The 26,481-nt window shown below is 54.3% G+C and overlaps 1 protein-coding gene across 1 annotated transcript in view; it reads right to left on the minus strand.

Annotated features, from left to right (window-relative positions):
• Positions 1-10,171: 10,171 nt before the first annotated feature.
• Positions 10,172-26,481, minus strand: part of LOC140735783 (uncharacterized) — a 43,812-nt gene continuing 27,502 nt past the window's right edge. The window contains exons 11-12 of the mRNA XM_073061260.1: positions 20,033-21,456; positions 10,172-11,648 (exon numbers count right to left, since the gene is read on the minus strand). Of these exons, the coding sequence (XP_072917361.1) occupies positions 11,498-11,648; positions 20,033-21,456 (1,575 nt within the window). The 3' untranslated portion in view covers positions 10,172-11,497. The remainder of the gene's footprint in view (positions 11,649-20,032; positions 21,457-26,481) is intronic.

The following is a 26,481-nucleotide window of genomic DNA, read 5'->3' on the forward strand; positions in this document are numbered from 1 at the left end:
GCTCGCTGCTGCCAGGGGCAAGTATCTGTGTGTGTGTGTGTGTCTCTCTGTCTCTCCTTCTCACTCGTTGCTCCCAAGGGAAGATCCCTGTGTTCGAATGGTCTCTCTCTCTCTCTCCCTTGAAGCTGTTGGAGGATGGTATCGAAGCTCAGGGTTTGCGGTTTTGGATTGGACTGTAGTTTGAATGGACTCTTTCGATTTTGTGTTTTTGTATTTTTACTCATTCCGCCCTGTTGCGGTTTGCACAATTTTTTTGCACACGGGGTGGGGTTGATGTTCTTATTCCTGTTAACGCCATTTGTCTTTTTTGCATGTGGGGGTGGGGCTGATATTTTCCTTCAACAATCTCCATGTTTTGTGATTGTCTTGAGAAGACCAACCTCAGTTTTGTGCATTGACACCCAAATCATTTATATATATAAATAATAAATAACACGGGTCCCAACACCAGCCTCTATTTCAAGAAACAACCTTCAACTACCATCCTCTGCTTTCTTTCTCTGAGCCTAACTTGCTCTCCCTAGATTCCATCGGACCTAATCTTGCAGTCCTGCATACCATGAGGGATCTTTGTCAAAGACCAAATACTGTCCATTCACAGCCCTGTCCTCAGCATCTTTTTGGCTTCCTCTTCCTCGAAAGGTTTGTCGAGCATCAGGTTGGTGGGGGAAGTTGTAGAATGTCTACGAGACGGCGTTTTAGAGCAGTTTGCGGTTGAGCCCACTAGGGGATTGGCTACTGTGGATCGGGTGTTATGCAATGAACCAGAATCGATTAGAGAGCTTAAGATAAAGGAACCCTTAGGAGTCATCATGATACGATAGAGTACACCCAGCAATTTGAGAAGGAGAAGCTGAAGTATTACAGTGGAGTAAAGGGAATTACAGAGGCATGAGTTGAGGAGCTGGCTAAAATTGATTGGAAGGGAACATTAGCAGGGATGATGGCAGGAGTTTTTGGGAGCAAGTCCGAAGGTGCAGAATAGATAATCCCAAAGAAATAGTATTCAAAAGGCAACGTGGCTGACAAAAGAAGTTAAAGCCAACATAAAAGCCCCCTCCTTTACTCTCTGTGTACCCATGACTGTATCACCACCCACAGCTCCAATCTGCTAATTAAAGTTGCTGAAGGTACTACACTGATTGGCCTAATCTCAAATAATAATGAGGCAGCTTACAGAGAGGAAATCATCTCTCTGACACAGTGGTGTCAAGAAAACAACCTCTCCCTCAACATCGCAAAAACAAAGGAGCTGGTTGTGGACTACAGGACGAAAGGAGACAGGCTCATCCCTATTGACATCAATGGATCTGGGGTTGAGAGGGTGAACAGCTTCAAGTTCCTCGGCACAAACATCACTGAGGACCTCACGTGGTCTGTGGTGAAAAAAGCAAAACAGCGCCTCTTTCACCTCAGACAGTGGAAGAAGTTTGGTGTGGGCCCCCAAATCGTAAGAACTTTCTACAGGGCCACAATTGAGAGCATCCTGACTGGCTGCATCACTACCTGGTATGAGAACTGTACTTCCCTCAATCGCAGGACTCTGCAGAGAGTGGTGCGGACAGCCCAGCGCATCTGTAGATGTGAACTTCCCACTATTCAGGACATTTACAAAGACAGGTGTGTAAAACGGGCCTGAAGGATCATTGGGGACCTGAGTCACCCCAACCACAAACTGTCCCAGCAGCTACCATCCGGGAAACGGTACCGCAGCATAAAAGCCAGGACCAACAGGCTCCGGGACAGCTTCTTCCACTGGGCCATTAGACTGATTAATTCACGCTGACACAACTGTATTTCTAAGCTATATTGACTGTCCTGTTGTATATCTTTCTGTACATACTATTTATTACAAATCCCTATATTTTGCATATTGCTCATTCGGGCAGAGTCGTAACGTAACTCATCATGAGTACGTTATGATGATCGTGTAACAGCCAACTCAACTGCATTCAGAGAGGGGGCAAATAATAGAGTGAAAGTTAGTTGGGAGTTAGAAAATTGGGAGGCTTTTAAAAATCAACAGAAAGCAGCTAAAAAAGTCTTAAAGAAGGGAAAGATGGAATATGAATCTAAGCTGGCCAATAGCATTAAAGAGGATCCCAAAAGCTTCTTAAGCTAAATGAAATGTGGAAGAGATCCAGGAGTGGATATTGGACTGCTGGCAACAATGCTGGAGAGGCAGTGACGGGGGACAAGGCAACAATGCTGGAGAGGCAGTGACGGGGGACTGCTGGCAACAATGCTGGAGAGGCAGTGACGGGGGACTGCTGGCAACAATGTTGGAGAGGCAGTGACGGGGGACAAGGCAACAATGTTGGAGAGGCAGTGACGGGGGACAAGGCAACAATGTTGGAGAGGCAGTGACGGGGGACAAGGCAACAATGCTGGAGAGGCAGTGACGGGGGACAAGGCAACAATGCTGGAGAGGCAGTGACGGGGGACAAGGCAACAATGCTGGAGAGGCAGTGATGGGGGACAAGGCAACAATGCTGGAGAGGCAGTGACGGGGGACAAGGCAACAATGCTGGAGAGGCAGTGACGGGGGACAAGGCAACAATGCTGGAGAGGCAGTGACAGGGGACTGCTGGCAACAATGCTGGAGAGGCAGTGACGGGGGACAAGGCAACAATGCTGGAGAGGCAGTGACGGGGGACAAGGCAACAATGCTGGAGAGGCAGTGACAGGGGACAAGGCAACAATGCTGGAGAGGCAGTGACGGGGGACAAGGCAACAATGTTGGAGAGGCAGTGACGGGGGACAAGGCAACAATGTTGGAGAGGCAGTGACGGGGGACTGCTGGCAACAATGCTGGAGAGGCAGTGACGGGGGACAAGGCAACAATGCTGGAGAGGCAGTGACGGGGGACAAGGCAACAATGCTGGAGAGGCAGTGACGGGGGACTGCTGGCAACAATGCTGGAGAGGCAGTGACGGGGGACAAGGCAACAATGCTGGAGAGGCAGTGACGGGGGACTGCTGGCAACAATGTTGGAGAGGCAGTGACGGGGGACAAGGCAACAATGCTGGAGAGGCAGTGACGGGGGACTGCTGGCAACAATGCTGGAGAGGCAGTGACGGGGGACAAGGCAACAATGCTGGAGAGGCAGTGACGGGGGACTGCTGGCAACAATGCTGGAGAGGCAGTGACGGGGGACAAGGCAACAATGCTGGAGAGGCAGTGACGGGGGACTGCTGGCAACAATGCTGGAGAGGCAGTGACGGGGGACTGCTGGCAACAATGCTGGAGAGGCAGTGACGGGGGACAAGGCAACAATGCTGGAGAGGCAGTGACGGGGGACAAGGCAACAATGCTGGAGAGGCAGTGACGGGGGACAAGGCAACAATGCTGGAGAGGCAGTGACGGGGGACAAGGCAACAATGCTGGAGAGGCAGTGACGGGGGACTGCTGGCAACAATGCTGGAGAGGCAGTGACGGGGGACAAGGCAACAATGCTGGAGAGGCAGTGACGGGGGACAAGGCAACAATGCTGGAGAGGCAGTGACGGGGGACTGCTGGCAACAATGCTGGAGAGGCAGTGACGGGGGACAAGGCAACAATGTTGGAGAGGCAGTGACGGGGGACAAGGCAACAATGCTGGAGAGGCAGTGACGGGGGACAAGGCAACAATGCTGGAGAGGCAGTGACGGGGGACAAGGCAACAATGCTGGAGAGGCAGTGACGGGGGACAAGGCAACAATGTTGGAGAGGCAGTGACGGGGGACAAGGCAACAATGCTGGAGAGGCAGTGACGGGGGACTGCTGGCAACAATGCTGGAGAGGCAGTGACGGGGGACAAGGCAACAATGCTGGAGAGGCAGTGACGGGGGACAAGGCAACAATGCTGGAGAGGCAGTGACGGGGGACTGCTGGCAACAATGCTGGAGAGGCAGTGACGGGGGACTGCTGGCAACAATGCTGGAGAGGCAGTGACGGGGGACTGCTGGCAACAATGTTGGAGAGGCAGTGACGGGGGACAAGGCAACAATGCTGGAGAGGCAGTGACGGGGGACTGCTGGCAACAATGTTGGAGAGGCAGTGACGGGGGACAAGGCAACAATGCTGGAGAGGCAGTGACGGGGGACAAGGCAACAATGCTGGAGAGGCAGTGACGGGGGACAAGGCAACAATGCTGGAGAGGCAGTGACGGGGGACAAGGCAACAATGCTGGAGAGGCAGTGACGGGGGACAAGGCAACAATGTTGGAGAGGCAGTGACGGGGGACAAGGCAACAATGCTGGAGAGGCAGTGACGGGGGACAAGGCAACAATGCTGGAGAGGCAGTGACGGGGGACAAGGCAACAATGCTGGAGAGGCAGTGACGGGGGACAAGGCAACAATGCTGGAGAGGCAGTGACGGGGGACAAGGCAACAATGCTGGAGAGGCAGTGACGGGGGACAAGGCAACAATGCTGGAGAGGCAGTGACGGGGGACAAGGCAACAATGCTGGAGAGGCAGTGACGGGGGACAAGGCAACAATGTTGGAGAGGCAGTGACGGGGGACAAGGCAACAATGTTGGAGAGGCAGTGACGGGGGACAAGGCAACAATGCTGGAGAGGCAGTGACGGGGGACTGCTGGCAACAATGCTGGAGAGGCAGTGACGGGGGACAAGGCAACAATGCTGGAGAGGCAGTGACGGGGGACTGCTGGCAACAATGCTGGAGAGGCAGTGACGGGGGACAAGGCAACAATGCTGGAGAGGCAGTGACGGGGGACTGCTGGCAACAATGCTGGAGAGGCAGTGACGGGGGACAAGGCAACAATGCTGGAGAGGCAGTGACGGGGGACAAGGCAACAATGCTGGAGAGGCAGTGACGGGGGACAAGGCAACAATGCTGGAGAGGCAGTGACGGGGGGTGGGGGGGCAAGGAAACGGCAGACAAGCTGACTAAGTATTTGCATCAGTCTTCACTGTGGAAGACATTAGTAGCATGCCAGAATTTGAGAGAGTCGAGGAAAGAAGTAATAAAGTTGCTATTACTAGGGAGAGGATGGTGTTTGGGAAGCTGAAAGGTCTGAAGGTGGATAAATCAACTGGACCAAATGGACTACACCCCAGTGTTCTTTAAGGGGTGGCTGAAGAGACTGTGGAGGCATTAATAATGATCTTTCAAGAATCACTAGATTCTGGAATGGTTCCGGAAGACTGGATAACTGTAAATGTCACTCCACTCTTCAAGAAGGGAGAGAGGTAGAAGGAAGGAAACTATAGGCCAGTTAGTCTGACCTCAGTGTTCGGGAAGATGTTGGAGTCGACTGTTAAGGATGTGGCTTGGGGGTACTTGCATGCACATGATAAAATAGCCTGTAGTCAGCATGGTCTCCACAAGGGAAAATCTTCCCTGCCCGATCTATTGGAATTACTTGAAGAAATAACAAGCAGCACAGACAAAGAGTGGAAGTAAAGGGAACTTTTGGCTGCCAGTGACTAGTGGTGTTCCCCAGGAGTCTGTGTCAGGATTGCCCCTTATTATGTTCTATGTCAATGATTCTGACGACAGAATTACACAGAACAGCATGATGGCTTTGTGGCCAACTTCTTGCCTAAGATGTCTGTACAACATTGTAATAATTTTATGTATTGCACTGTACTGTTGCCGCAAAAACTAAAATTCATGACTTGTGTGAGATAAACCTGATTCTGATATGGGTCTCCGTTGTGGAGTGAGAGGGGGAAGAGAGCAGGGAGGGGGGGAAAGGGGAAGGGAGAGGGGAGGGAGTGGGAAGCACCAGAGAGACGTTCTGTAATAAACCAAATGTTTGGAAGCAAATGATCTTCAAAGTAAATTTTATTATCAAAGTACATACATGTCACCACAGAGAACCCCGAGATTCATTTTCCTGCGGGAATACTCAGCAAATCTATAGAATAACAACAATAACCAGATCAATGAAAGATCAACCAGAGAGCAGAAGAGAACAAACTGAGCAAAGGTAAATATAAATAAACAGCAATAAATAATGGGCACATGAGATGAGGAGTCCTGAAAGTAAGATCATTGGTTCTGGGAACATTTCAATGACAGAGCAAGTGAGCGTAATCTCTTTTGTTCAAGAGCCTGATGGTTGAGGGGTGGTAACTGTTCTTGAACCTGGTGGCCTGACTCCTGAGGCTCCTGTACCGTCTACCTGATGGCAGCAGCGAGAAGAGAGCATGACCTGGGAGGTGGGGGTGCCTGATGATGGATGCTGCCCTCCTGTGATAACGCTCCATGTAGATGCGCTCAATGGATGGGAGGGCTTTACCCGTGATTGACTGGGCCAAGTCCACCACCTTCTGTAGGGTTTTCTGTTCAGTCGTATATACCCAAGACTGTGGCATAGTACTGTAGCATTGAGAAGATGGCATGTCCCAGATAGTGGGAAGTTCTGATGATGGGTGTTGCCTTCTTGGGGCAGTGTGTCCTGTAGATGTGACCCAGTGGTGGGGAGGGATGTGTGTGTGAGATACTGGGCAGAATCTGCTTCTTTATTTATGCATGCTTACACTTGTCATGTTTCTAATGCACCGTGCTGCTACAGAGGAACTAATTTTCCTATCACTCATACCCTGTGTGTGCGTACGGCCATCACAATAAACTTGAACTTCAGGATCCCCAGAACCTCTAAATTTGGTTCGGATTTGCAGAATCTGCACGCTGCTCCCGACAACGATGCGGCCACACCGCCACCTACTGCTAGCCAGGTGCATTGCAGGACCATCCGGAACAGCACACAAAATGCTGGAGAAACTCAGCAGGTCAGGCAGCATCTACGGAGGGAATATGGAGTTGATGTTATGGCCAAGACCCTTGATCAGAAATGGAAAGGAAGGGGACAGAACCCAGAATAAGCAGGTGGGGGACAGGGGAGGAGTAGAATTGGAAGGTGATAGTGGTGACAGATAGACCTCAGTACGTGCGGTTGGGAGACTGTAGGTCTGACACGGTGGTCAGCAGCACAGGGGCGCCGCAGGGAACCGTACTCTCTCCGGTCCTGTTCACCCTGTACACATCAGACTTCCAATATAACTCGGAGTCCTGCCATGTGCAGAAGTTTGCTGATGACACGGCCATAGTGGGGTGTGTCAGGAATGGACAGGAGGAGGAGTATAGGAAACTGATACAGGACTTTGTGATATGGTGCAACTCAAACTACCTGCGTCTCAATATCACCAAGACCAAGGAGATGGTGGTGGACTTTAGGAGATCTAGGCCCCATATGGAGCCAGTGATCATTAATGGAGAATGTGTGGAGCAGGTTAAGACCTACAAGTATCTGGGAGTACAGTTAGATGAGAAGCTTGACTGGACTGCCAACACAGATGCCTTGTGCAGGAAGGCACAGAGTCGACTGTACTTCCTTAGAAGGTTGGCGTCATTCAATGTCTGTAGTGAGATGCTGAAGATGTTCTATAGGTCAGTTGTGGAGAGCGCCCTCTTCTTTGTGGTGGCGTGTTGGGGAGGAAGCATTAAGAAGAGGGACACCTCACGTCTTAATAAGCTGGTAAGGAAGGCGGGCTCTGTCGTGGGCAAAGTACTGGAGAGTTTAACATCGGTAGCTGAGCGAAGGGCGCTGAGTAGGCTACGGTCAATTATGGATAACTCTGAACATCCTCTACATAGCACCATCCAGAGACAGAGAAGCAGTTTCAGTGACAGGTTACTATCGATGCAATGCTCCTCAGACAGGATGAAGAGGTCAATACTCCCCAATGCCATTAGGCTTTACAATTCTACCGCCAGGACTTAAGAACTTTTTAAAAGCTATTATTAATGCTTTTTGAGACGGTGATTTAGATGCATATCATATTTTTTTTTACTGAGTTAAGTATTGTATGTAATTAGTTTTGCTACAACAAGTGTATGGGACATTGGAAAAAAAAGTTGAATTTCCCCATGGGGATGAATAAAGTATCTATCTATCTATCTGATAGGTAAAACCAGGTGAGGTGGATGGAGGAAGGGGGATGAAGTAAGAAGCTGGAAGGTGGTAGGAGGACGAGGTAAAGGGCTGAAGGAGAACCCATCTGATAGGAGAGGAGTTGACCATGAAAGAAAGGGAAGGTGGAGGGGCACCAGCGGGAGATGATGGGCAGGCGAGGAGAAAGGATGAGACAGAAACCAGAATGGGTTCTAGACAAGAAATTGGGAGAAGGGGGAGAGGGGGAAGGGAATTTCTCTCCTCTCTCCTTTTCCATTCCGTGCACACGTACACCTAAACAGACGGACATCATGAGCTACACACAGACAAAATGTTGGAGAATCACAGCAAGCCAGGCAGCGTCTAGGAAGAGCACAGATGACATTTCGGGCCAAAACCCTTCAGCAGGACTGGAGAGAAAAGCTGAGTTGAAGATTTAAAATGTGGGGGGAAGGGAGAGAGAAACACCAGGCGTTTCTCTGAAACCTGGAGGGGGAGGGATGAAGAGCTGGGAAGTTGATTGGTGTAAGAGACAGAAGACCATGGATGAAAGAAGAACGGGAAGGAGCACCAGAGAGAGGCAATGGGTGGGCAAGAAGATAAAGTGAGAGAGGGAAAAGGGGATGGGGAATGGTGAAGGTGGGGGCATTACTAGAAGTTTGAGAAATCAAGAGCTGCTGGGACATCATTGACCCCGGTGAAAGATGCTCTTTGCTCTGCTCAGGGCTTGGCCTCCCAACAGAGTGTGGAGCCCATGGGGGAATGTGGCTGACTGGCACGTCCCAGGTTGCAGGAGAACGTGCCAAGGAACTCACTGAAGTTCAGTATGACCAATACAAAGGCTTTGTGGGGAAGAGACCCACACCCTCAGGCCACCCTCCTCCTCCACGGTCACTGGTAACTGGTTTATTATTGTCATGTGTACCAAGTTACAGTGAAAAAAAACTTTGCCTTGCATGTCACCTGCACAGATTATTCCAAACACTGAGGTAGTACAAAGGGAAACACGACAGACAGAGATCAAGAGTTCATCTTTATCGTACATCAGGTCCTTTCAAGAGACTTACAGTGGTGATGTTTACATCTAGAGAGCTGAGGTTCAGTGAAAAGGAAGCTCAAAATGCCTCTACTCCCTCAGGAGGCTAAAGAAATTCAGCAGCAGTCCTTACCAGATTTTAGACACACCACAGAAAGCATCCTATCCAATCGCTTCAGGGTTTGGTACGGCAACTGCTCTGCCCGAGACCGTAAGAAACTGCGGAGTTGTGGACACAGTTCAGCACATCGCAGGAGCCAGCCTCCCCTCCGTGGACTCTGTCTACCCTTCTCACTGCCTCAGGAAAGCAGCCAACCTCATCAAAGATCCTCCCACGCCAGACCTCCTCTCTTCACCCCCTCTCCCATCGGGCAGAAGCCTGAGAACAGCTACCACTAGGCTCAGGGACAGCTTCTACCCAGCTGCTATCAGACTCTTGAACTGCCCCCTTGTATAACAAGATGGATTCTTCACCTCACAGTTGGAATTGGTTTACATAGAACACATATCAAGTTGCCTTACACACCGTTCACACAGATCAGATCATTACACAGTGGGTCGAGGTGGAACAAGGGAAAACAGAAACTGCACAGAATAAAGTGCAACTATCAACCTCTGCTTTAAATATACCCGATGACTTGGTCTGTGGCAATGAAGTCGCGAGATAGACCACCTTCTGGCTAAAGAAATTCCTCATCTCTGCTCCATCTGATTGGTTTCAATGAGGTCCCCCCTCCCCCGCCATTCTTCTGTATCGGCAATCATTTTGAATGTTACAGTGAAAATGACGGTTTGGAGGATGCAAATGTCAAAATCATTGAATGAAGGCAGTCCACTGCCCGCTTTGGGTGTCTGCACTGTAAATGAACAAACATTTACAGACGATCAAAAGAACACGGCAGACGAATGCCGCTGCTGATAACTGTCAGGAACAAATACACAGTTGTACAATACCGTGGAGGTATTGGTTGTGGTTCTAGCTTGATCTGCATTTCATTTCAGTAATAATTTGCTACTCAGTTAAGTAGTAGTTTGTCTTTTTTATACCCTTTAAACTATTTCTATGAAACTTCAGCTAACTGGGGCAGCCAGTAATTGGGCTACGATGCAGTGGTCCCCATTGTATCAATTAGCCGGAATAAACTACTTGGAATCCCTGTACCTGTGAATGATTAACTCGCCGAAGTATTTAAGCTTGGGAGTTTTAATAACAAAACTGAGACAAAACGATGAAGTTGAAAGTCAGTTTTATTCAATATGTACACAATCTTGACACTGACTTTAACATCAAGTCCACAAGATTCACTCAATCAATTAAATACTTTGGGTAAGGGCTAAACCAAAGCCTAACTCTAACCCAATTAAATAGTTACTATTTCAAAACAGTGCACGTTCCAGGAATATTATTTATAAAGTATCAACACCATAAAATCTTTAGTGCAGAATAGACACACAGAGTGAAGCTCCCTCCACACCGTCCCATCACACACTCCCGGGGTCAGACACAGAGTGAAACTCCCTCTACACTGTCCCATCACACACTCCCGGGGTCAGACACAGAGTGAAACTCCCTCCACACCGTCCCATCACACACTCCCGGGGTCAGACACAGAGTGAAGTTCCTTCTACACTGTCCCATCACACACTCCCGGGGTCAGACACAGAGTGAAGCTCCCTTGGAGGGTACAAATTGGACTATGTTTACTGAGAAAAAACCCCAAAGAAAGACAAAGAGAACCAGCTCTGATACTGTGATGAACAAATACACCTTGCCCCCCAGTGCAACTCGTCAGACTACCGATCACAGCAGTGAGGTACCCTGAAACATCTATGAATCGAGGCACAGTTTCAGATAAATTATTGCCGTCAGTTCCATGATCCATATGACTTTTCCTGTGCTTCAGGTGAATTAACCCCACCCCTGGGCCCACCATGGACCTGTGCCGCAGTGGGTAGAGCTGCTGGGTGTGGGTTCGATTCCCACCTCCGGCGGTGAATGCGTGGAGAGTGTCTGCTTCCCCAGTGATTCCCCGTCGTTCCCGTTCCCTCCCATATCCCGACGACGTGTGGATTTGGTGGGTTAAACCGGTGACTGGTGAAAACTCCCAAGGAAAGGACTTGCTGGGACAAGAGGCTCACCCTGCACACCCCGGCAACAGCCCACCTTCCGATACACCCCGAGTTACATGGGAAGATCCCAGTAGGAGCGAGCACACCAACCAACAGAGTCAGCTCCATGAAAGGGCATTCAGAGACTGGGGGAGGTCTGGAAGCGATCTCACACCAGGATCACAGGCCCGAATCCCCCAGAGTCAGGGCGGTTCCAGAAGTTGGAGTGTCTTTAGGGGGTGAGTTATGGAGGAGGGAGAGGGAGGGGGGCTCACAGGAGCAGGCAGAGTTTGCATTTGGGAGGGGCAGCAAGGAAAGATGAACAATGTCAACCCACGGGTCTGTCGCAAATATGAGGCAAACACAGGAGATTTACGGGCAGCTTGTGGTAGATTGTCAAGGAAACACACACACACACACACACACACACACAATGGTGACCAGACTCTATGGAGTCACCTGCCCACCTCCCTCGCACACCTCCCTCACCCTCGGCGACCACTTCCCTTCCTGCTCCCTCTTGTGGCTGTCCCCCGGTGCCCGACGATCTCCGTGTTCCCTGCGGTGATGATCTGCCGCCTTCTGCTTCCTGGCGTTCCTGCAGAGAGGAATGTTTCCAGAATTAACACTGTCCCATCACACACTCCCGGGGTCAGACACAGAGTGAAACTCCCTCTACACCGTCCCATCACACACTCCCGGGGTCAGACACAGAGTGAAGCTCCCTCCACACCGTCCCATCACACACTCCCGGGGTCAGACACAGAGTGAAGCTCCCTCCACACCGTCCCATCACACACTCCCGGGGTCAGACAGAGTGAAACTCCCTCTACACCGTCCCATCACACACTCCTGGGGTCGGACACAGAGTGAAGCTCCCTCCACACCGTCCCATCACACACTCCCGGGGTCGGACACAGAGTGAAACTCCCTCCACACCGTCCCATCACACACTCCCGGGGTCGGACACAGAGTGAAACTCCCTCCACACCGTCCCATCACACACTCCCGGGGTCGGACACAGAGTGAAGCTCCCTCCACACCGTCCCATCACACACTCCCGGGGTCGGACACAGAGTGAAGCTCCCTCCACACCGTCCCATCACACACTCCCGGGGTCGGACACAGAGTGAAACTCCCTCCACACCGTCCCATCACACACTCCCGGGGTCGGACACAGAGTGAACCTCCCTCCACACCGTCCCATCACACACTCCCGGGGTCGGACACAGAGTGAAGCTCCCTCCACACCGTCCCATCACACACTCCCGGGGTCGGACACAGAGTGAGGCTCCCTCTACACCGTCCCATCACACACTCCCGGGGTCGGACACAGAGTGAAACTCCCTCCACACCGTCCCATCACACACTCCCGGGGTCAGACACAGAGTGAAACTCCCTCTACACTGTCCCATCACACACTCCCGGGGTCAGACACAGAGTGAAACTCCCTCTACACTGTCCCATCACACACTCCCGGGGTCAGACGCAGAGTGAAACTCCCTCTACACCGTCCCATCACACACTCCCAGGGTCAGATGCAGAGTGGAGCTGTTCTGATTGCGCTGGGAGAAATCGGGGAAAAACTGCTTTATGAAGGTCTTGAATTACTTGGAAATTGGTTTGAAACGTCTCTTGAACATCTAAGTGAGTGGCTGGTTTAGTGTGGAAGCTTCGTTTGGAGTTTTTCTGCCAGTTTGGACGGGGTCCGTTGACGGCTATAAACTGCGTAGCTCCCAGCTGTGGCCGCTGGCAACTCGCCAGGAAGCCAGGTCGCTCCAAAAACCGGAGACAAACGCCGTTGTTCCCCCACTGACATCGGGACAACCTCCTTCCATCTCTATCGTCAGGATTCTCGTTCGGTGTAGGAGCCAAAACATCATTTGAGACGTCTCGACCTCTCACGGCCTGGAAGTTCTGCAGGACTAACGGAGCCTTTCCTGGCATTGGAATTTCTGGCACTGAGTCAGCAAGGTACTGTCGAGTACAAACTTTTCCGACCAGTTACTCAACTCGCTCCAGGACTTTAGAAGCAGCAGCACCACCGTATCATTCTCGATTCAGACACAGAAGTAACATGCCGGACCGGTCTACAGGGAGTCACAGGCCTTCGGGGAGTTATGCCAAGGCGGCTGCCTCTCCAACCTCGGACAACGCCCTGTTTCGGACGGTGAAAGTTGAACGCGGGGTGCACTGTATTTTGCGAACTGGAACTACCCTGGAAAAGTGCGCGGAGGCTATGGAGGACTTGTTGGGGAGAGATAGTGTTTTGGCCACCGAGAAAGAGTTCGGGAAGGCGGTGTTTTACCTGAGGAATGATGAGTTGGTGCATCGGGCCCTCAGTAGAGGGATCACGGTAGAGAACATCTTTTTACAGATGGAGCTGGTGACAGCTCCCACACAACGCATCGTCCTCGGTCACGTAAAGCCTTTCATCCCCAACGAGGACCTGCTTCCCGCACTAGCACGCTTGGGGCAAGTACGGTCAGAAATAACTGCCATCAGGCACAAGTTCAGGAGACGCACCCTCCAGACCGTAATCTCTTTCCGGCGACAGGTATTCATGCAGCTGGAAAGGGAGGACGAAGTTGAGGGCCGGTTTACTGTCCGGCACGAGGGGGTAGATTATCAGGTGTATTGGAGCTCTGAGCGCCCACGGTGCCATGCGTGCGGGGAGGTGGGACACTTTCGGAGGGACTGTCTGAACACCCGAAAACCCAGGGAGTCCACTTCGGGAACTAGTGCCCCAGCTACCTCTGCCCCTGATCCCGTTCCTGCTCCTACACCTGTACCGGCTCCTGCTCCTGCCCCTGACCCTGTCTCTATCCCTGTCCCTGTTCCTACGTCTGTTCCAGTCTCTGCTCCTGCCCCTGTGGTTCAGGCGGGTGATCCTGGGACTACGTGCGGGGAGGTTCAGGCGAGGGACGGGGTGGAGCCCGTGCGGGGCAAGAAAGCGAGGAAGAAGTCAAAACACGTGAAGAAGTCAGCCCCCGAGACCGCAGAGCTCACGCCCATTTGCCCTGAGGTGGAGAGGGAGGCTCGGGGAAGCGTACGGTTGGACGGGGCAATAGAAGCAGAGAGTACCGCTCCATCGGTGAATTCCGCACCTGTGTGCTCCTCCGGCTTGAAGAGGAGAAGGGAATGTTCCCCCAAGAGGGCAGAGAATGTAGATGAGGGGGAATCCCAGAAAGGGGTGGGGATCCGGGTGGAAGTTGAGTCTAACCTTGAATCCCCAGATGTAGCCACCAGTCCTGTGGTGGGTGGTGTGGTTGTGCAGGAAGCTAGTGCTGGGCCTGTTTGCACAACTAAAACAGACCTGGAGCCCTCCACCCAGGACTTAGCAGTAAGCGCCTCCCTGGAGGGAAATGTATTAAGCAGTATGAGCGGAGAGGAGACCAGGCTCTCTCACTGTCAGCATCAGGCTGCCGGTGAATCCCTTGGACCAGAGCTGCTGGGGTCCCCTTCATGCCTGTCTCCTGGGGAGGGTGATATAACCTGCATGCCGACCCCATCAACTAATGGCCTGCAGGGAGTCCCTGGGGATTTTCCCTCCATCGTCGCAACTGTGGGTAAGACTGATGCGACGGTGGAGCGGGAAGGTATGAGGGAGGTACCCGCTGTGCAGTGTGGGTTACAGGGGCAGCCACCTTATGCACCACATGAGGAGGAAGATGGGGGATCTGTCTGCAGTGAGGGGTTGGAGGGAGATTCTTTTGATAGCGAGACAATGGACATCCTCACCCCTCCTGAAAAGTCCCCATTGATACCTGTGGAGGAGATCAGAGAGTTCATTCACTCCTCTGTGGGTGCAAAGCATCGGCCTAAACTGGCCTCGCTTCGCTGGCCTAGCATGCCGAGGCTGGTGAAGTCCCTGCGAGTCATCCTCAGACGGAAGGAGTAGGGGAAGAAGAATGCTGTGTCAGGGAATGACAGACGGCAGCTGAAATCCTTCCTGGATGACCTGGTGAGGGACATCAGGGTGGAACGCAGCCTCGCTCCTTCGGGAGATGGTGGGTCACAGGGTAGTGATGGTGGGTCACAGGGTAGTGATGGTAGCAGTCGGGCCCGGAAGGCAAAGTATATTCTAGGTTTTCTTCGGGATTGTGTGGCTGAGGGCGCCACCGCTCTCAGCGGGAAGGGTATCGGTGCTGAGGCCTAGTGTGCTCCCGACATGAAACTTACCATAGCTAGTCTTAATGTAAATGGTAGCAGGGGCTCTCTCCACAGATATAACAATCTCTCAGTCCTAAGGGATGGGAGACACGCGGTGAGTTTCCTGCAGGAAATCCATACCACCCCGGGGGACGAGTCCGCTTAGCTCCTGGAGTAGCAGGGCGGGGTCTACATGAGTCACCTCAGCTCCAACTCTAGCAGGGTGGCGATCCTGTTGGCCCCAACCTTTCGGCCAGAAATCGTAGGAGTCCAAGATGTTGTGCCCGGCCGTCTGCTCCACCTGGCTGTGTGCCTCGATGGAGTACCGCTGCATTTTATCAACGTGTATGCTCCGAGGAGCGGGGTGCTGCAGACGCGCCTATTCTGTCAGCTGTCCACCTTGCTGAGTTCCATCGATCCTGGGGACTGCGTCATCCTCGGGGGAGACTTCTACTGTACCCTCGAGGTGGAGGACCACTCGGGCCTCCAACGCGACCCAGTATCGGTGAAAAAGTTAAAGGAGCTAGTCGGCTCCTTTGACTTGGTGGACAGCTGGCGGAATCTTCACCCCGACTCTAGCGCCTTCTCCAGAAGATCTAGAGAGGGGGTTCCCGGATAGAACGCCTGTATATCTCTCGGGCTTATGTCTCCCGCGTGTCGGCGTCCTCCATGCGGCCGGTGTCGTGCTCGGATCATCACCTTGTGTGGATGGAATTTACTCCTCTGCACCCTCGGGTGGGATCCGGGTATTGGCACTTTAACAACCGGCTGCTGGAGGACAGACGATTCCGGGATTCATTCCGAGCGTTCTGGGCCACCTGGAGAGAGAGACGGAGAGAGTTCAGCTCCCTACGGCTGTGGTGGGATGTGGGCAAGGCCCAAGGCCCACATCCGGTTTTTATGTCGGGAGTACACTAGGGGGTCAACAAAGAGGCAGGGCTCTGAGATTGAGCGGCTTTAGAGAGCGTTGCTTGACCTAGAGTCCCGTCTTGGAGACCATCAAATGTGGCAGGAATACCAGGAGAAGAAGGACGCACTCAGGCATCTGCAGCTTCAGCAGTCCCGAGGTGCATATGTGAGGTCGCGGATCCAAATGCTGCAAGATTTGGACCGCAGCTCCCCCTTCTACTCGTTGGAGAAGTGGCGGGGAGTTCAAAAGCAGCTGGTGGAGCTACTGGCTGCTGATGGCTCCTCCATCACGGATCCTGACGAGATTATCAAAGAAGTCCGCACTTTCTATCGGTCCTTATTCTCACCAGATCCGTCAAATGCAGGGGCGTGCAGTGAGGTCTGGGAAGATTTAGCAAAGGTCAGCCCAGAGCACGCAGCGTGTCTGGATGCTCCTCTGACTCGGGAGGAGCTGTCTACTGCCCTTCGGCAACTCCGGAGGGGTAAATCCCCTGGCTTAGATGGTCTGAGTATAGAGTTTTATCAGGCTTTTTGGGATGTCCTGGGAGATGATTACAGCCTTGTTCTAGGGGAGAGCCTAGCCACTGGGGAAATGCCCCTCTCATGGCGGAGAGCTGTTGTGGTCCTGCTGCTCAAGAAGGGAGACCTCCGCCTGCTAAAGAACTGGCGCCCGGTCTCCCTCTTGTGCGCGGACTACAACATCTTCGCCCAGGCAATGGCCAACCATCTTGGTTCAGTACTGAGACAGGTGATTCACCCTGACCAATCTTACACAGTCCCAGGCCGCTCCATCCAGGACAATGCCACCTAGTACGGGACCTGATCCACCTGCAGCAGGAGACTGGGTCCCGGGCAGTGTTTCTCTCTCTTGACCAGGAGAAGGCGTTTGACCGGGTAGACCACAGTTTCCTGGTGGGCACTCTGCAGGCCTTTGGGCTCGGACCACATTTTGTGGCCCGAGTTCGGCTCCTATACTCTGCCGTGGAGTGCCTTGTTAAGGTCAATGGATCACTGGCAGCGCCCATTTCCTTCAGGAGAGGAGTACGTCAGGGATGCCCCATGTCCGGTCAATTGTACGCGATCTGTGTCGAGCCATTCCTGAGCCTCCTACGGCGAAGGCTGACAGGTTTGGTTCTGCGTGAACCGGACATGGAGGTCGTCCTGTCGGCCTACGCCGATGATGTACTCCTCATGATGACAGATCCCAATGACCTGCGGAGGATGCGCGAGTGCCAAGAAGTTTTCTCGGCAGCATCCTCCGCTAGGATCAACTGGGCAAAATGTTCCGGACTCTTAGTGGGTCAGTGGCAGGTGGACTCCCTGCCGGAGGAGATGAGAGCTTTTGAGTGGAGCACTAGACATCTCTATCTGGGAGTCTACCTGAGTCCTTCTGGGGAAACCTGGCTAGCGAACTGGCAGGACCTGGAGACGAAAGTCATGGCCCGACTGGGGCGCTGGTCAGGCCTTCTCAGGGTGCTTTCCTATCGAGGCAGGGTGGTGGTCATAAACCAGCTGGTAGCCTCCATGTTGTGGTATCGGATGGTCACCTTGGCCCCTCCTGCCCCATTTGTTGCGAGAATGCAGAGGAAGTTAGCGGACTTCTTCTGGGGCAACAGGAAACACTGGGTCTCTGCAGCGGTCTTGAGTCTCCCAGTGGGAGAGGGCGGACAGTCGCTGGTGTGCGTTCGAACGCGACTGGCGGCTCTCCGCCTCAGGACTCTGCAGAGATTCCTGGACGCCGAGCACCCTCCCAGGTGGCACGTGTTGGCGACTTTCTTCCTCCGGAGAGGCTGCTGTCTTCACGAAGACATGCGGCTACCACTGGCGGGCGTCAGCCGTACTGCTTTGCGGAGTCTGCCCGGCTTCTATCAGGACCTACTGAGAGTCTGGAACATGGTCGCCTCAGGCCGGGAATCCCCTCCTCAGGCGGAGGGCGGGGTCCTGTCTGACCCTTGCCCTACCTCAGTGGATGTCAGTGCGGCTCAGTTGTGTGGACCGACTCAGGCCGAGCTGCTTGTCGGGCCCAGACCCCGCATTCTTCTCCGGGAGCCGTGTCCACACAACTTGAGCCGTCTCTCATCGATACCCACAGTCCCATTCAGGGATGCAAGTAGGAGGTATTTGTATGGGCTGCTGCTCCACATCCTCCACTTCCTTGCCCTTGTCCACCGTCCCGACACGCCATGGCGGTCGGTCTTTCCACCCGGAGGTGAGGCGGGTCCCCACTGGAAGTCCCTTTACGAGGGGGTTCTTCCCATGCACCTGGGGGATCTCGGCTGGAGGGTGCTGCATAGAGTGATGCCCTGCAATAAGTTTTTTAGTTTGTACAGGGATATCCCACTCGCATGCCACTTCTGCGGGCTGGAGGAGACCGTGTACCACATGTACATGGAGTGTGTGAGGCTGCAGCCTCTTTTTGCGTATTTGTGTGGGCTGCTTCTCGCCTTCTGGCTGCATTTTAGCCCCACCCTATTTATATATGGTCATTCAGTAAGGAGGGGGGCATGGAGGGATGAGGATGTCCTAGTCAACTTGCTCCTGGGGCTGGCGAAGTCCGCCATCCGAGGGTCTTGGAAACGGGTGTCGGGAGGATCTCCCCGGGCAGACTGCCTGGCAATGTTTAGAGGGTATGTTCGTGCCCGGGTAAATATTGAAAACGAACACGCGCAGTCCACGGCGACCTTAGAGGAGTTTCGAGACCGTTGGGCTCCGTGGGTTGTAAATGCCATCGTGGATAGAGATGGCAACATTTTGGTGTGATGTCTATTGTCTATTTGTAGTGAAGTAACTGTGTTTGCCACTGTTTTGTATATATTTTATAGCACCGATATTTGTAATAAAGGATTTTGTAATAAAAAAAAAGGGGTCAGACACAGAGTGAATCTCCCTCCACACCGTCCCATCACACACTCCCGGGGTCAGACACAGAGTGAAGCTCCCTCCACACCGTCCCATCACACACTCCCGGGGTCAGACACAGAGTGAAACTCCCTCCACACCGTCCCATCACACACTCCCGGGGTCAGACACAGAGTGAAGCTCCCTCCACACCGTCCCATCACACACTCCCGGGGTCAGACACAGAGTGAAACTCCCTCCACACCGTCCCATCACACACTCCCGGGGTCAGACACAGAGTGATGCTCCCTCCACACCGTCCCATCACACACTCCCGGGGTCAGACACAGAGTGATGCTCCCTCCACACCGTCCCATCACACACTCCCGGGGTCAGACACAGAGTGAAGCTCCCTCCGCACCGTCCCATCACACACTCCCGGGGTCAGACACAGAGTGAAGCTCCCTCCGCGCCGTCCCATCACACACTCCCGGGGTCAGACACAGAGTGAAGCTCCCTCCGCGCCGTCCCATCACACACTCCCGGGGTCAGACACAGAGTGAAACTCCCTCCACGCCGTCCCATCACACACTCCCAGGGTCAGACACAGAGTGAAGCTCCCTCCACACCGTCCCATCACACACTCCCGGGGTCAGACACAGAGTGAAGCTCCCTCCACACTGTCCCATCACACACTCCCGGGGTCAGACACAGAGTGAATCTCCCTCCACACCGTCCCATCACACACTCCCGGGGTCAAACACAGAGGGAAGCTCCCTCTACACTGTCCCATCACACACTCCCGGGGTCAGACACAGAGTGAAGCTCCCTCTACACCGTCCCATCACACACTCCCGGGGTCAGACACAGAGTGAAATTCCCTCCACACTGTTCCATCACACACTCCCGGGGTCAGACACAGAGTGAAACTCCCTCCACGCCGTCCCATCACACACTCCCGGGGTCAGACACAGAGTGAAATTCCCTCTACACCGTCCCATCACACACTCCCGGGGTCAGACACAGAGTGAAACTCCCTCCACACCGTCCCATGAGCCATAACTGGATACTTTTCTTACGCACCTGTCGCGGACGGCCTCCTCCCCCACTAGCCGGGCCCAGACATAGTCCTCGAAGTCTGTGACTGCTTCATCGTCTCCGAACTCCCTCTCAGCTGCCTCCTCCACCTCCTCCTCGAGCCGGTCCAGGAACGCGGCGAGGCTCTCTCGGTGGTGGGCAAAAACTCCGCCCGGGAAGAAGGAAGCAGCCCGGGCGGTCAGTTGCTGGGCCAGCACCGGGCTCAAGCCGGACTGGCGGATGTAGTCAGCAACGGCCGCGGCCAGCTGGGGCTCCGTGACGGGGGGCAGGTCCAGACCAAACAGCTCCTGTCCTTCCCGCTGGGCACAGCTCGGCACGTCACCGCAGGCTCGCTGCTCCCCGTCCCGCCGTCTGCCCCTCTCTTTTCCCCATTTGCTTCCTTCCTCCTCGTCTCCCTGCCTCCTGCGCCATCCCTTGTCTTCTTGCCGTTTCCCCCCCTCTTCATCTCCCCATCGTCCATCCTTCTTGCCCCACCATCTGTCCCCCTTCCAATCGCCCTGTCTACTCACCTTGGCTCTGTGAAATTTGCCCCCCTCCTCTCCCCGTCTACCCTCATTGACTCTCTGCCTGCCCTGTTCGTCTCCCTGCCATTCATCCTTCTTGTCCCACCACCTCTCCCTCTCCTTGTCACCCTGTCTGTCTCCCTCCTCGACTCCCCGTCTGCCTTCCTTCCCTCCCCACCGTCTGTCTCCCTCCTCGACTCCCCGTCTGCCTTCCTTCCCTCCCCACCGTCTGTCTCCCTCCTCAACTCCCCGTCTGCCTTCCTTCCCTCCCCACCGTCTGTCTCCCTCCTCGACTCCCCGTCTGCCTTCCTTCCCTCCCCACCGTCTGTCTCCCTCCTCGACTCCCCGTCTGCCTTCCTTCCCTCCCCACCGTCTGTCTCCCTCCTCGACTCCCTGTCTGCCTTCCTTCCCTCCCCACCGTCTGTCTCCCTCCTCGACTCCCTGTCTGCCTTCCTTCCCTCCCCATCGTCTGTCTCCCTCCTTGACTCCCCGTCTGCCTCCCTCTGCCTTACTCCGCTGTTCAGTGCCTGCCACCTTGGCTGGTCTCTTATCTGCCCCTCCGCCCTCCTTGTACCACTGTCTGCTGCCTTTGTCCCCACCACGCCACTGTCTGCCTCCCTCCCCCTCGACTCTCCGATGCCCTTCCTCCTTTACCTGTCTGTGTCCATCCCTCCCGTCTGGCTGCTGTCTGCCCTGCTTGCCCGTGTCTTTTTGCCACCCACCCCCATCCCTGTCCCACCATTTGCGACCCTCCATCTCCCCGTCTTGCTGTCTGACCCTCTCCTCCTCTTTCCACTTCCGTTTGCCTCGGTCCCGCCTCCCCACCTCCTCCTCGCTGCCTTCAGGACCTTTGGCTGCCTTCACCAGATGCCTGCCCTCCAGCGGGTTCAGCTTGGCCGTCTGCGCCTGCAGCCAATCGGAGTGGGGACAGAGAGAGAGAGAACCAATCAGAGGCAGTATCACAGAGAAGGGCAGCAGCAAATTGTGAAGGGTGGACTTTCCAGTCCCTTCCCACCAAACCCTCCTGCTCCCCTTTAAAACCAACCCAGACTGAGCCAGAGGGCAACCCCCAGCCACGAGACCAGAATTCACCCCATTGTCCTGTCGCCCTTCATCATCAACCCCTAGGTTGAAGCCCCCAGACCTACAGCCGGGATCAGGGCAGCGGAGGTTCCACATTCATCGCATCTCACACTCCGCACAGCCCAGAAACTGGCCTCCGACTCTACTGCCAAACCACATCGACCCCACCGCCAAACCGCACCGACCCCACCGCCAAACCGCACCGACCCCTCCGTCAAACCGCACCGACCCCACCGCCAAACAAAACCAACCACACCGACCCCACCGCCAAACCGCACCGACCCCACCGACAAACCGCACCGACCACACCGCCAAACCGCACCGACCACACCGCCAAAACGGACCGACCACACCGACACAAACGCCAAACCGCACCGACCACACCGACCCCACCGCCAAACCGCACCGACCGCACCGCCAAAACGGACCGACCCCTCCGTCAAAACGGACCGACCACACCGACCCCACCGCCAAACCGCACCGACCCCACCGACAAACCGGACCGACCACACCGCCAAACCGCACCGACCCCACCGCCAAAACGGACCGACCACACCGACCCCACCGCCAAACCGCACCGACCACACCGACCCCACCGCCAAACCGCACCGACCGCACCGCCAAACCGCACCGACCCCTCCGCCAAACCGCACCGACTGGAACCGCACTGATGGAACCGGGGAGCAGACTCAATGGGAGTCTGATGGAAGTGGGAGCAGACTCAATGGGAGTCTGATGGAAGTGGGAGCAGACTCAATGGGAGTCTGATGGAAGGGGGAGCAGACTCAATGGGAGTCTGATGGAATGGGGGAGCAGACTCAATGGGAGTCTGATGGAACGGGGAGCAGACTCAATGGGAGTCTGATGGAAGTGGGAAGCAGACTCAATGGGAGTCTGATGGAAGTGGGAGCAGACTCAATGGGAGTCTGATGGAAGTGGGAGCAGACTCAATGGGAGTCTGATGGAAGTGGGAGCAGACTCAATGGGAGTCTGATGGAAGTGGGAGCAGACTCAATGGGAGTCTGATGGAAGTGGGAGCAGACTCAATGGGAGTCTGATGGAAGTGGGAGCAGACTCAATGGGAGTCTGATGGAAGTGGGAGCAGACTCAATGGGAGTCTGATGGAACGGGGAGCAGACTCAATGGGAGTCTGATGGAAGTGGGAGCAGACTCAATGGGAGTCTGATGGAACGGGGAGCAGACTCAATGGGACTCTGATGGAAGTGGGAGCAGACTCAATGTGAGTCTGATGGAACCAGGGAGCAGACTCAATGGGAGTCTGATGGAACGGGGAAGCAGACTCAATGGGAGTCTGATGGAACAGGGAGCAGACTCAATGGGAGTCTGATGGAACGGGGAGCAGACTCAATGGGAGTCTGATGGAACTGGGGAGCAGACTCAATGGGAGTCTGATGGAAGTGGGGAGCAGACTCAATGGTAGTCTGATGGAAGTGGGAGCAGACTCAATGGGAGTCTGATGGAAGTGGGAGCAGACTCAATGGGAGTCTGATGGAAGTGGGAGCAGACTCAATGGGAGTCTGATGGAAGTGGGAGCAGACTCAATGGGAGTCTGATGGAAGTGGGAGCAGACTCAATGGGAGTCTGATGGAACCAGGGAGCAGACTCAATGGGAGTCTGATGGAACGGGGAAGCAGACTCAATGGGAGTCTGATGGAACAGGGAGCAGACTCAATGGGAGTCTGATGGAACGGGGAGCAGACTCAATGGGAGTCTGATGGAACTGGGGAGCAGACTCAATGGGAGTCTGATGGAAGTGGGGAGCAGACTCAATGGGAGTCTGATGGAAGTGGGAGCAGACTCAATGGGAGTCTGATGGAAGTGGGAGCAGACTCAATGGGAGTCTGATGGAACGGGGAGCAGACTCAATGGGAGTCTGATGGAACCGGGGAGCAGACTCTATGGGAGTCTGATGGAACGGGGAAGCAGACTCAATGGGAGTCTGATGGAAGTGGGAGCAGACTCAATGGGAGTCTGATGGAAGGGGGAGCAGACTCAATGGGAGTCTGATGGAAGGGGGAGCAGACTCAATGGGAGTCTGATGGAAGGGGGAGCAGACTCAATGGGAGTCTGATGAAAGGGGGAGCAGACTCAATGGGAGTCTGATGGAAGGGGGAGCAGACTCAATGGGAGTCTGATGGAATGGGGGAGCAGACTCAATGGGAGTCTGATCGAACGGGGAGCAGACTCAATGGGAGTCTGATGGAACCGGGGAGCAGACTCAATGGGAGTCTGATGGAACCGGGGAGCAGACTCAATGGGAGTCTGATGGAAGTGGGAGCAGACTCAATGGGAGTCTGATGGAAGTGGGAGCAGACTCAATGGGAGTCTGATGGAAGTGGGAGCAGACTCAATGGGAGTCTGATGGAAGTGGGAGCAGACTCAATGGGAGTCTGATGGAAGTGGGAGCAGACTCAATGGGAGTCTGATGGAACCAGGGAGCAGACTCAATGGGAGTCTGATGGAACGGGGAAGCAGACTCAATGGGAGTCTGATGGAACAGGGAGCAGACTCAATGGGAGTCTGATGGAACGGGGAGCAGACTTAATGGGAGTCTGATGGAACCGGGGAGCAGACTCAATGGGAGTCTGATGGAAGTGGGAGCAGACTCAATGGGAGTCTGATGGAAGTGGGAACAGACTCAATGGGAGTCTGATGGAAGTGGGAGCAGACTCAATGGGAGTCTGATGGAAGTGGGAGCAGACTCAATGGGAGTCTGATGGAACCAGGGAGCAGACTCAATGGGAGTCTGATGGAACGGGGAAGCAGACTCAATGGGAGTCTGATGGAACGGGGAAGCAGACTCAATGGGAGTCTGATGGAACAGGGAGCAGACTCAATGGGAGTCTGATGGAACGGGGAGCAGACTCAATGGGAGTCTGATGGAACTGGGGAGCAGACTCAATGGGAGTCTGATGGAAGTGGGGAGCAGACTCAATGGGAGTCTGATGGAAGTGGGAGCAGACTCAATGGGAGTCTGATGGAAGTGGGAGCAGACTCAATGGGAGTCTGATGGAACGGGGATCAGACTCAATGGGAGTCTGATGGAACCGGGGAGCAGACTCTATGGGAGTCTGATGGAACGGGGAAGCAGACTCAATGGGAGTCTGATGGAAGTGGGAGCAGACTCAATGGGAGTCTGATGGAAGTGGGAGCAGACTCAATGGGAGTCTGATGGAAGTGGGAGCAGACTCAATGGGAGTCTGATGGAAGTGGGAGCAGACTCAATGGGAGTCTGATGGAAGGGGGAGCAGACTCAATGGGAGTCTGATGGAATGGGGGAGCAGACTCAATGGGAGTCTGATGGAATGGGGGAGCAGACTCAATGAGAGTCTGATGGAACGGGGAGCAGACTCAATGGGAGTCTGATGGCATGGGGGAGCAGACTCAATGGGAGTCTGATGGAAGTGGGAGCAGACTCAATGGGAGTCTGATGGAACCGGGGAGCAGACTCAATGGGAGTCTGAAGGAACGGGGTGCAGACTCACTGGGAGTCTGATGGAAGTGGGGAGCAGACTCAATGGGAGTCTGATGGAAGTGGGGAGCAGACTCAATGGGAGTCTGATGGAAGTGGGGAGCAGACTCAATGGGAGTCTGATGGAAGTGGGGAGCAGACTCAATGGGAGTCTGATGGAACCGGGGAGCAGACTCAATGGGAGTCTGATGGAACCGGGGAGCAGACTCAATGGGAGTCTGATGGAACCGGGGAGCAGACTCAATGGGAGTCTGATGGAACCGGGGAGCAGACTCAATGGGAGTCTGATAGAACGGGGAAGCAGACTCAATGGGAGACTGATGGAAGTGGGAGCAGACTCAATGGGAGTCTGATGGAAGTGGGAGCAGACTCAATGGGAGTCTGATGGAAGTGGGAGCAGACTCAATGGGAGTCTGATGGAACGGGGGAGCAGACTCAATGGGAGTCTGATGGAACGGGAGAGCAGACTCAATGGGAGTCTGATGGAAGTGGGAGCAGACTCAATGGGAGTCTGATGGAACGGGGAGTAGACTCAATGGGAGTCTGATGGAACGGGGAGCAGACTCAATGGGAGTCTGATGGAACGGGGAGCAGACTCAATGGGAGTCTGATGGAACAGGCAGCAGACTCAATGGGAGTCTGATGGAAGTGGGAGCAGACTCAATGGGAGTCTGATGGAACGGGGAGCAGACTCAATGGGAGTCTGATGGAATGGGGGAGCAGACTCAATGGGAGTCTGATGGAAGTGGGAGCAGACTCAATGGGAGTCTGATGGAACCGGGGAGCAGACTCAATGGGAGTCTGATGGAACGGGGTGCAGACTCAATGGGAGTCTGATGGAATGGGGGAGCAGACTCAATGGGAGTCTGATGGAAGTGGGAGCAGACTCAATGGGAGTCTGATGGAACCGGGGAGCAGACTCAATGGGAGTCTGATGGAACGGGGTGCAGACTCAATGGGAGTCTGATGGAAGTGGGGAGCAGACTCAATGGGAGTCTGATGGAACCGGGGAGCAGACTCAATGGGAGTCTGATGGAACGGGGGAGCAGACTCAATGGGAGTCTGATGGAACGGGGGAGCAGACTCAATGGGAGTCTGATGGAACGGGGAAGCAGACTCTATGGGAGTCTGATGGAACGGGGAGCAGACTCAATGGGAGTCTGATGGAACGGGGAGCAGACTCAATGGGAGTCTGATGGAATGGGGAGCAGACTCAATGGGAGTCTGATGGAATGGGGGAGCAGACTCAATGGGAGTCTGATGGAATGGGGGAGCAGACTCAATGGGAGTCTGATGGAAGTGGGGAGCAGACTCAATGGGAGTCTGATGGAACCGGGGAGCAGACTCAATGGGAG

This window comes from Hemitrygon akajei, chromosome 11 (assembly GCF_048418815.1).
Source record: "Hemitrygon akajei chromosome 11, sHemAka1.3, whole genome shotgun sequence".
Lineage (NCBI taxonomy): Eukaryota > Metazoa > Chordata > Chondrichthyes > Myliobatiformes > Dasyatidae > Hemitrygon > Hemitrygon akajei.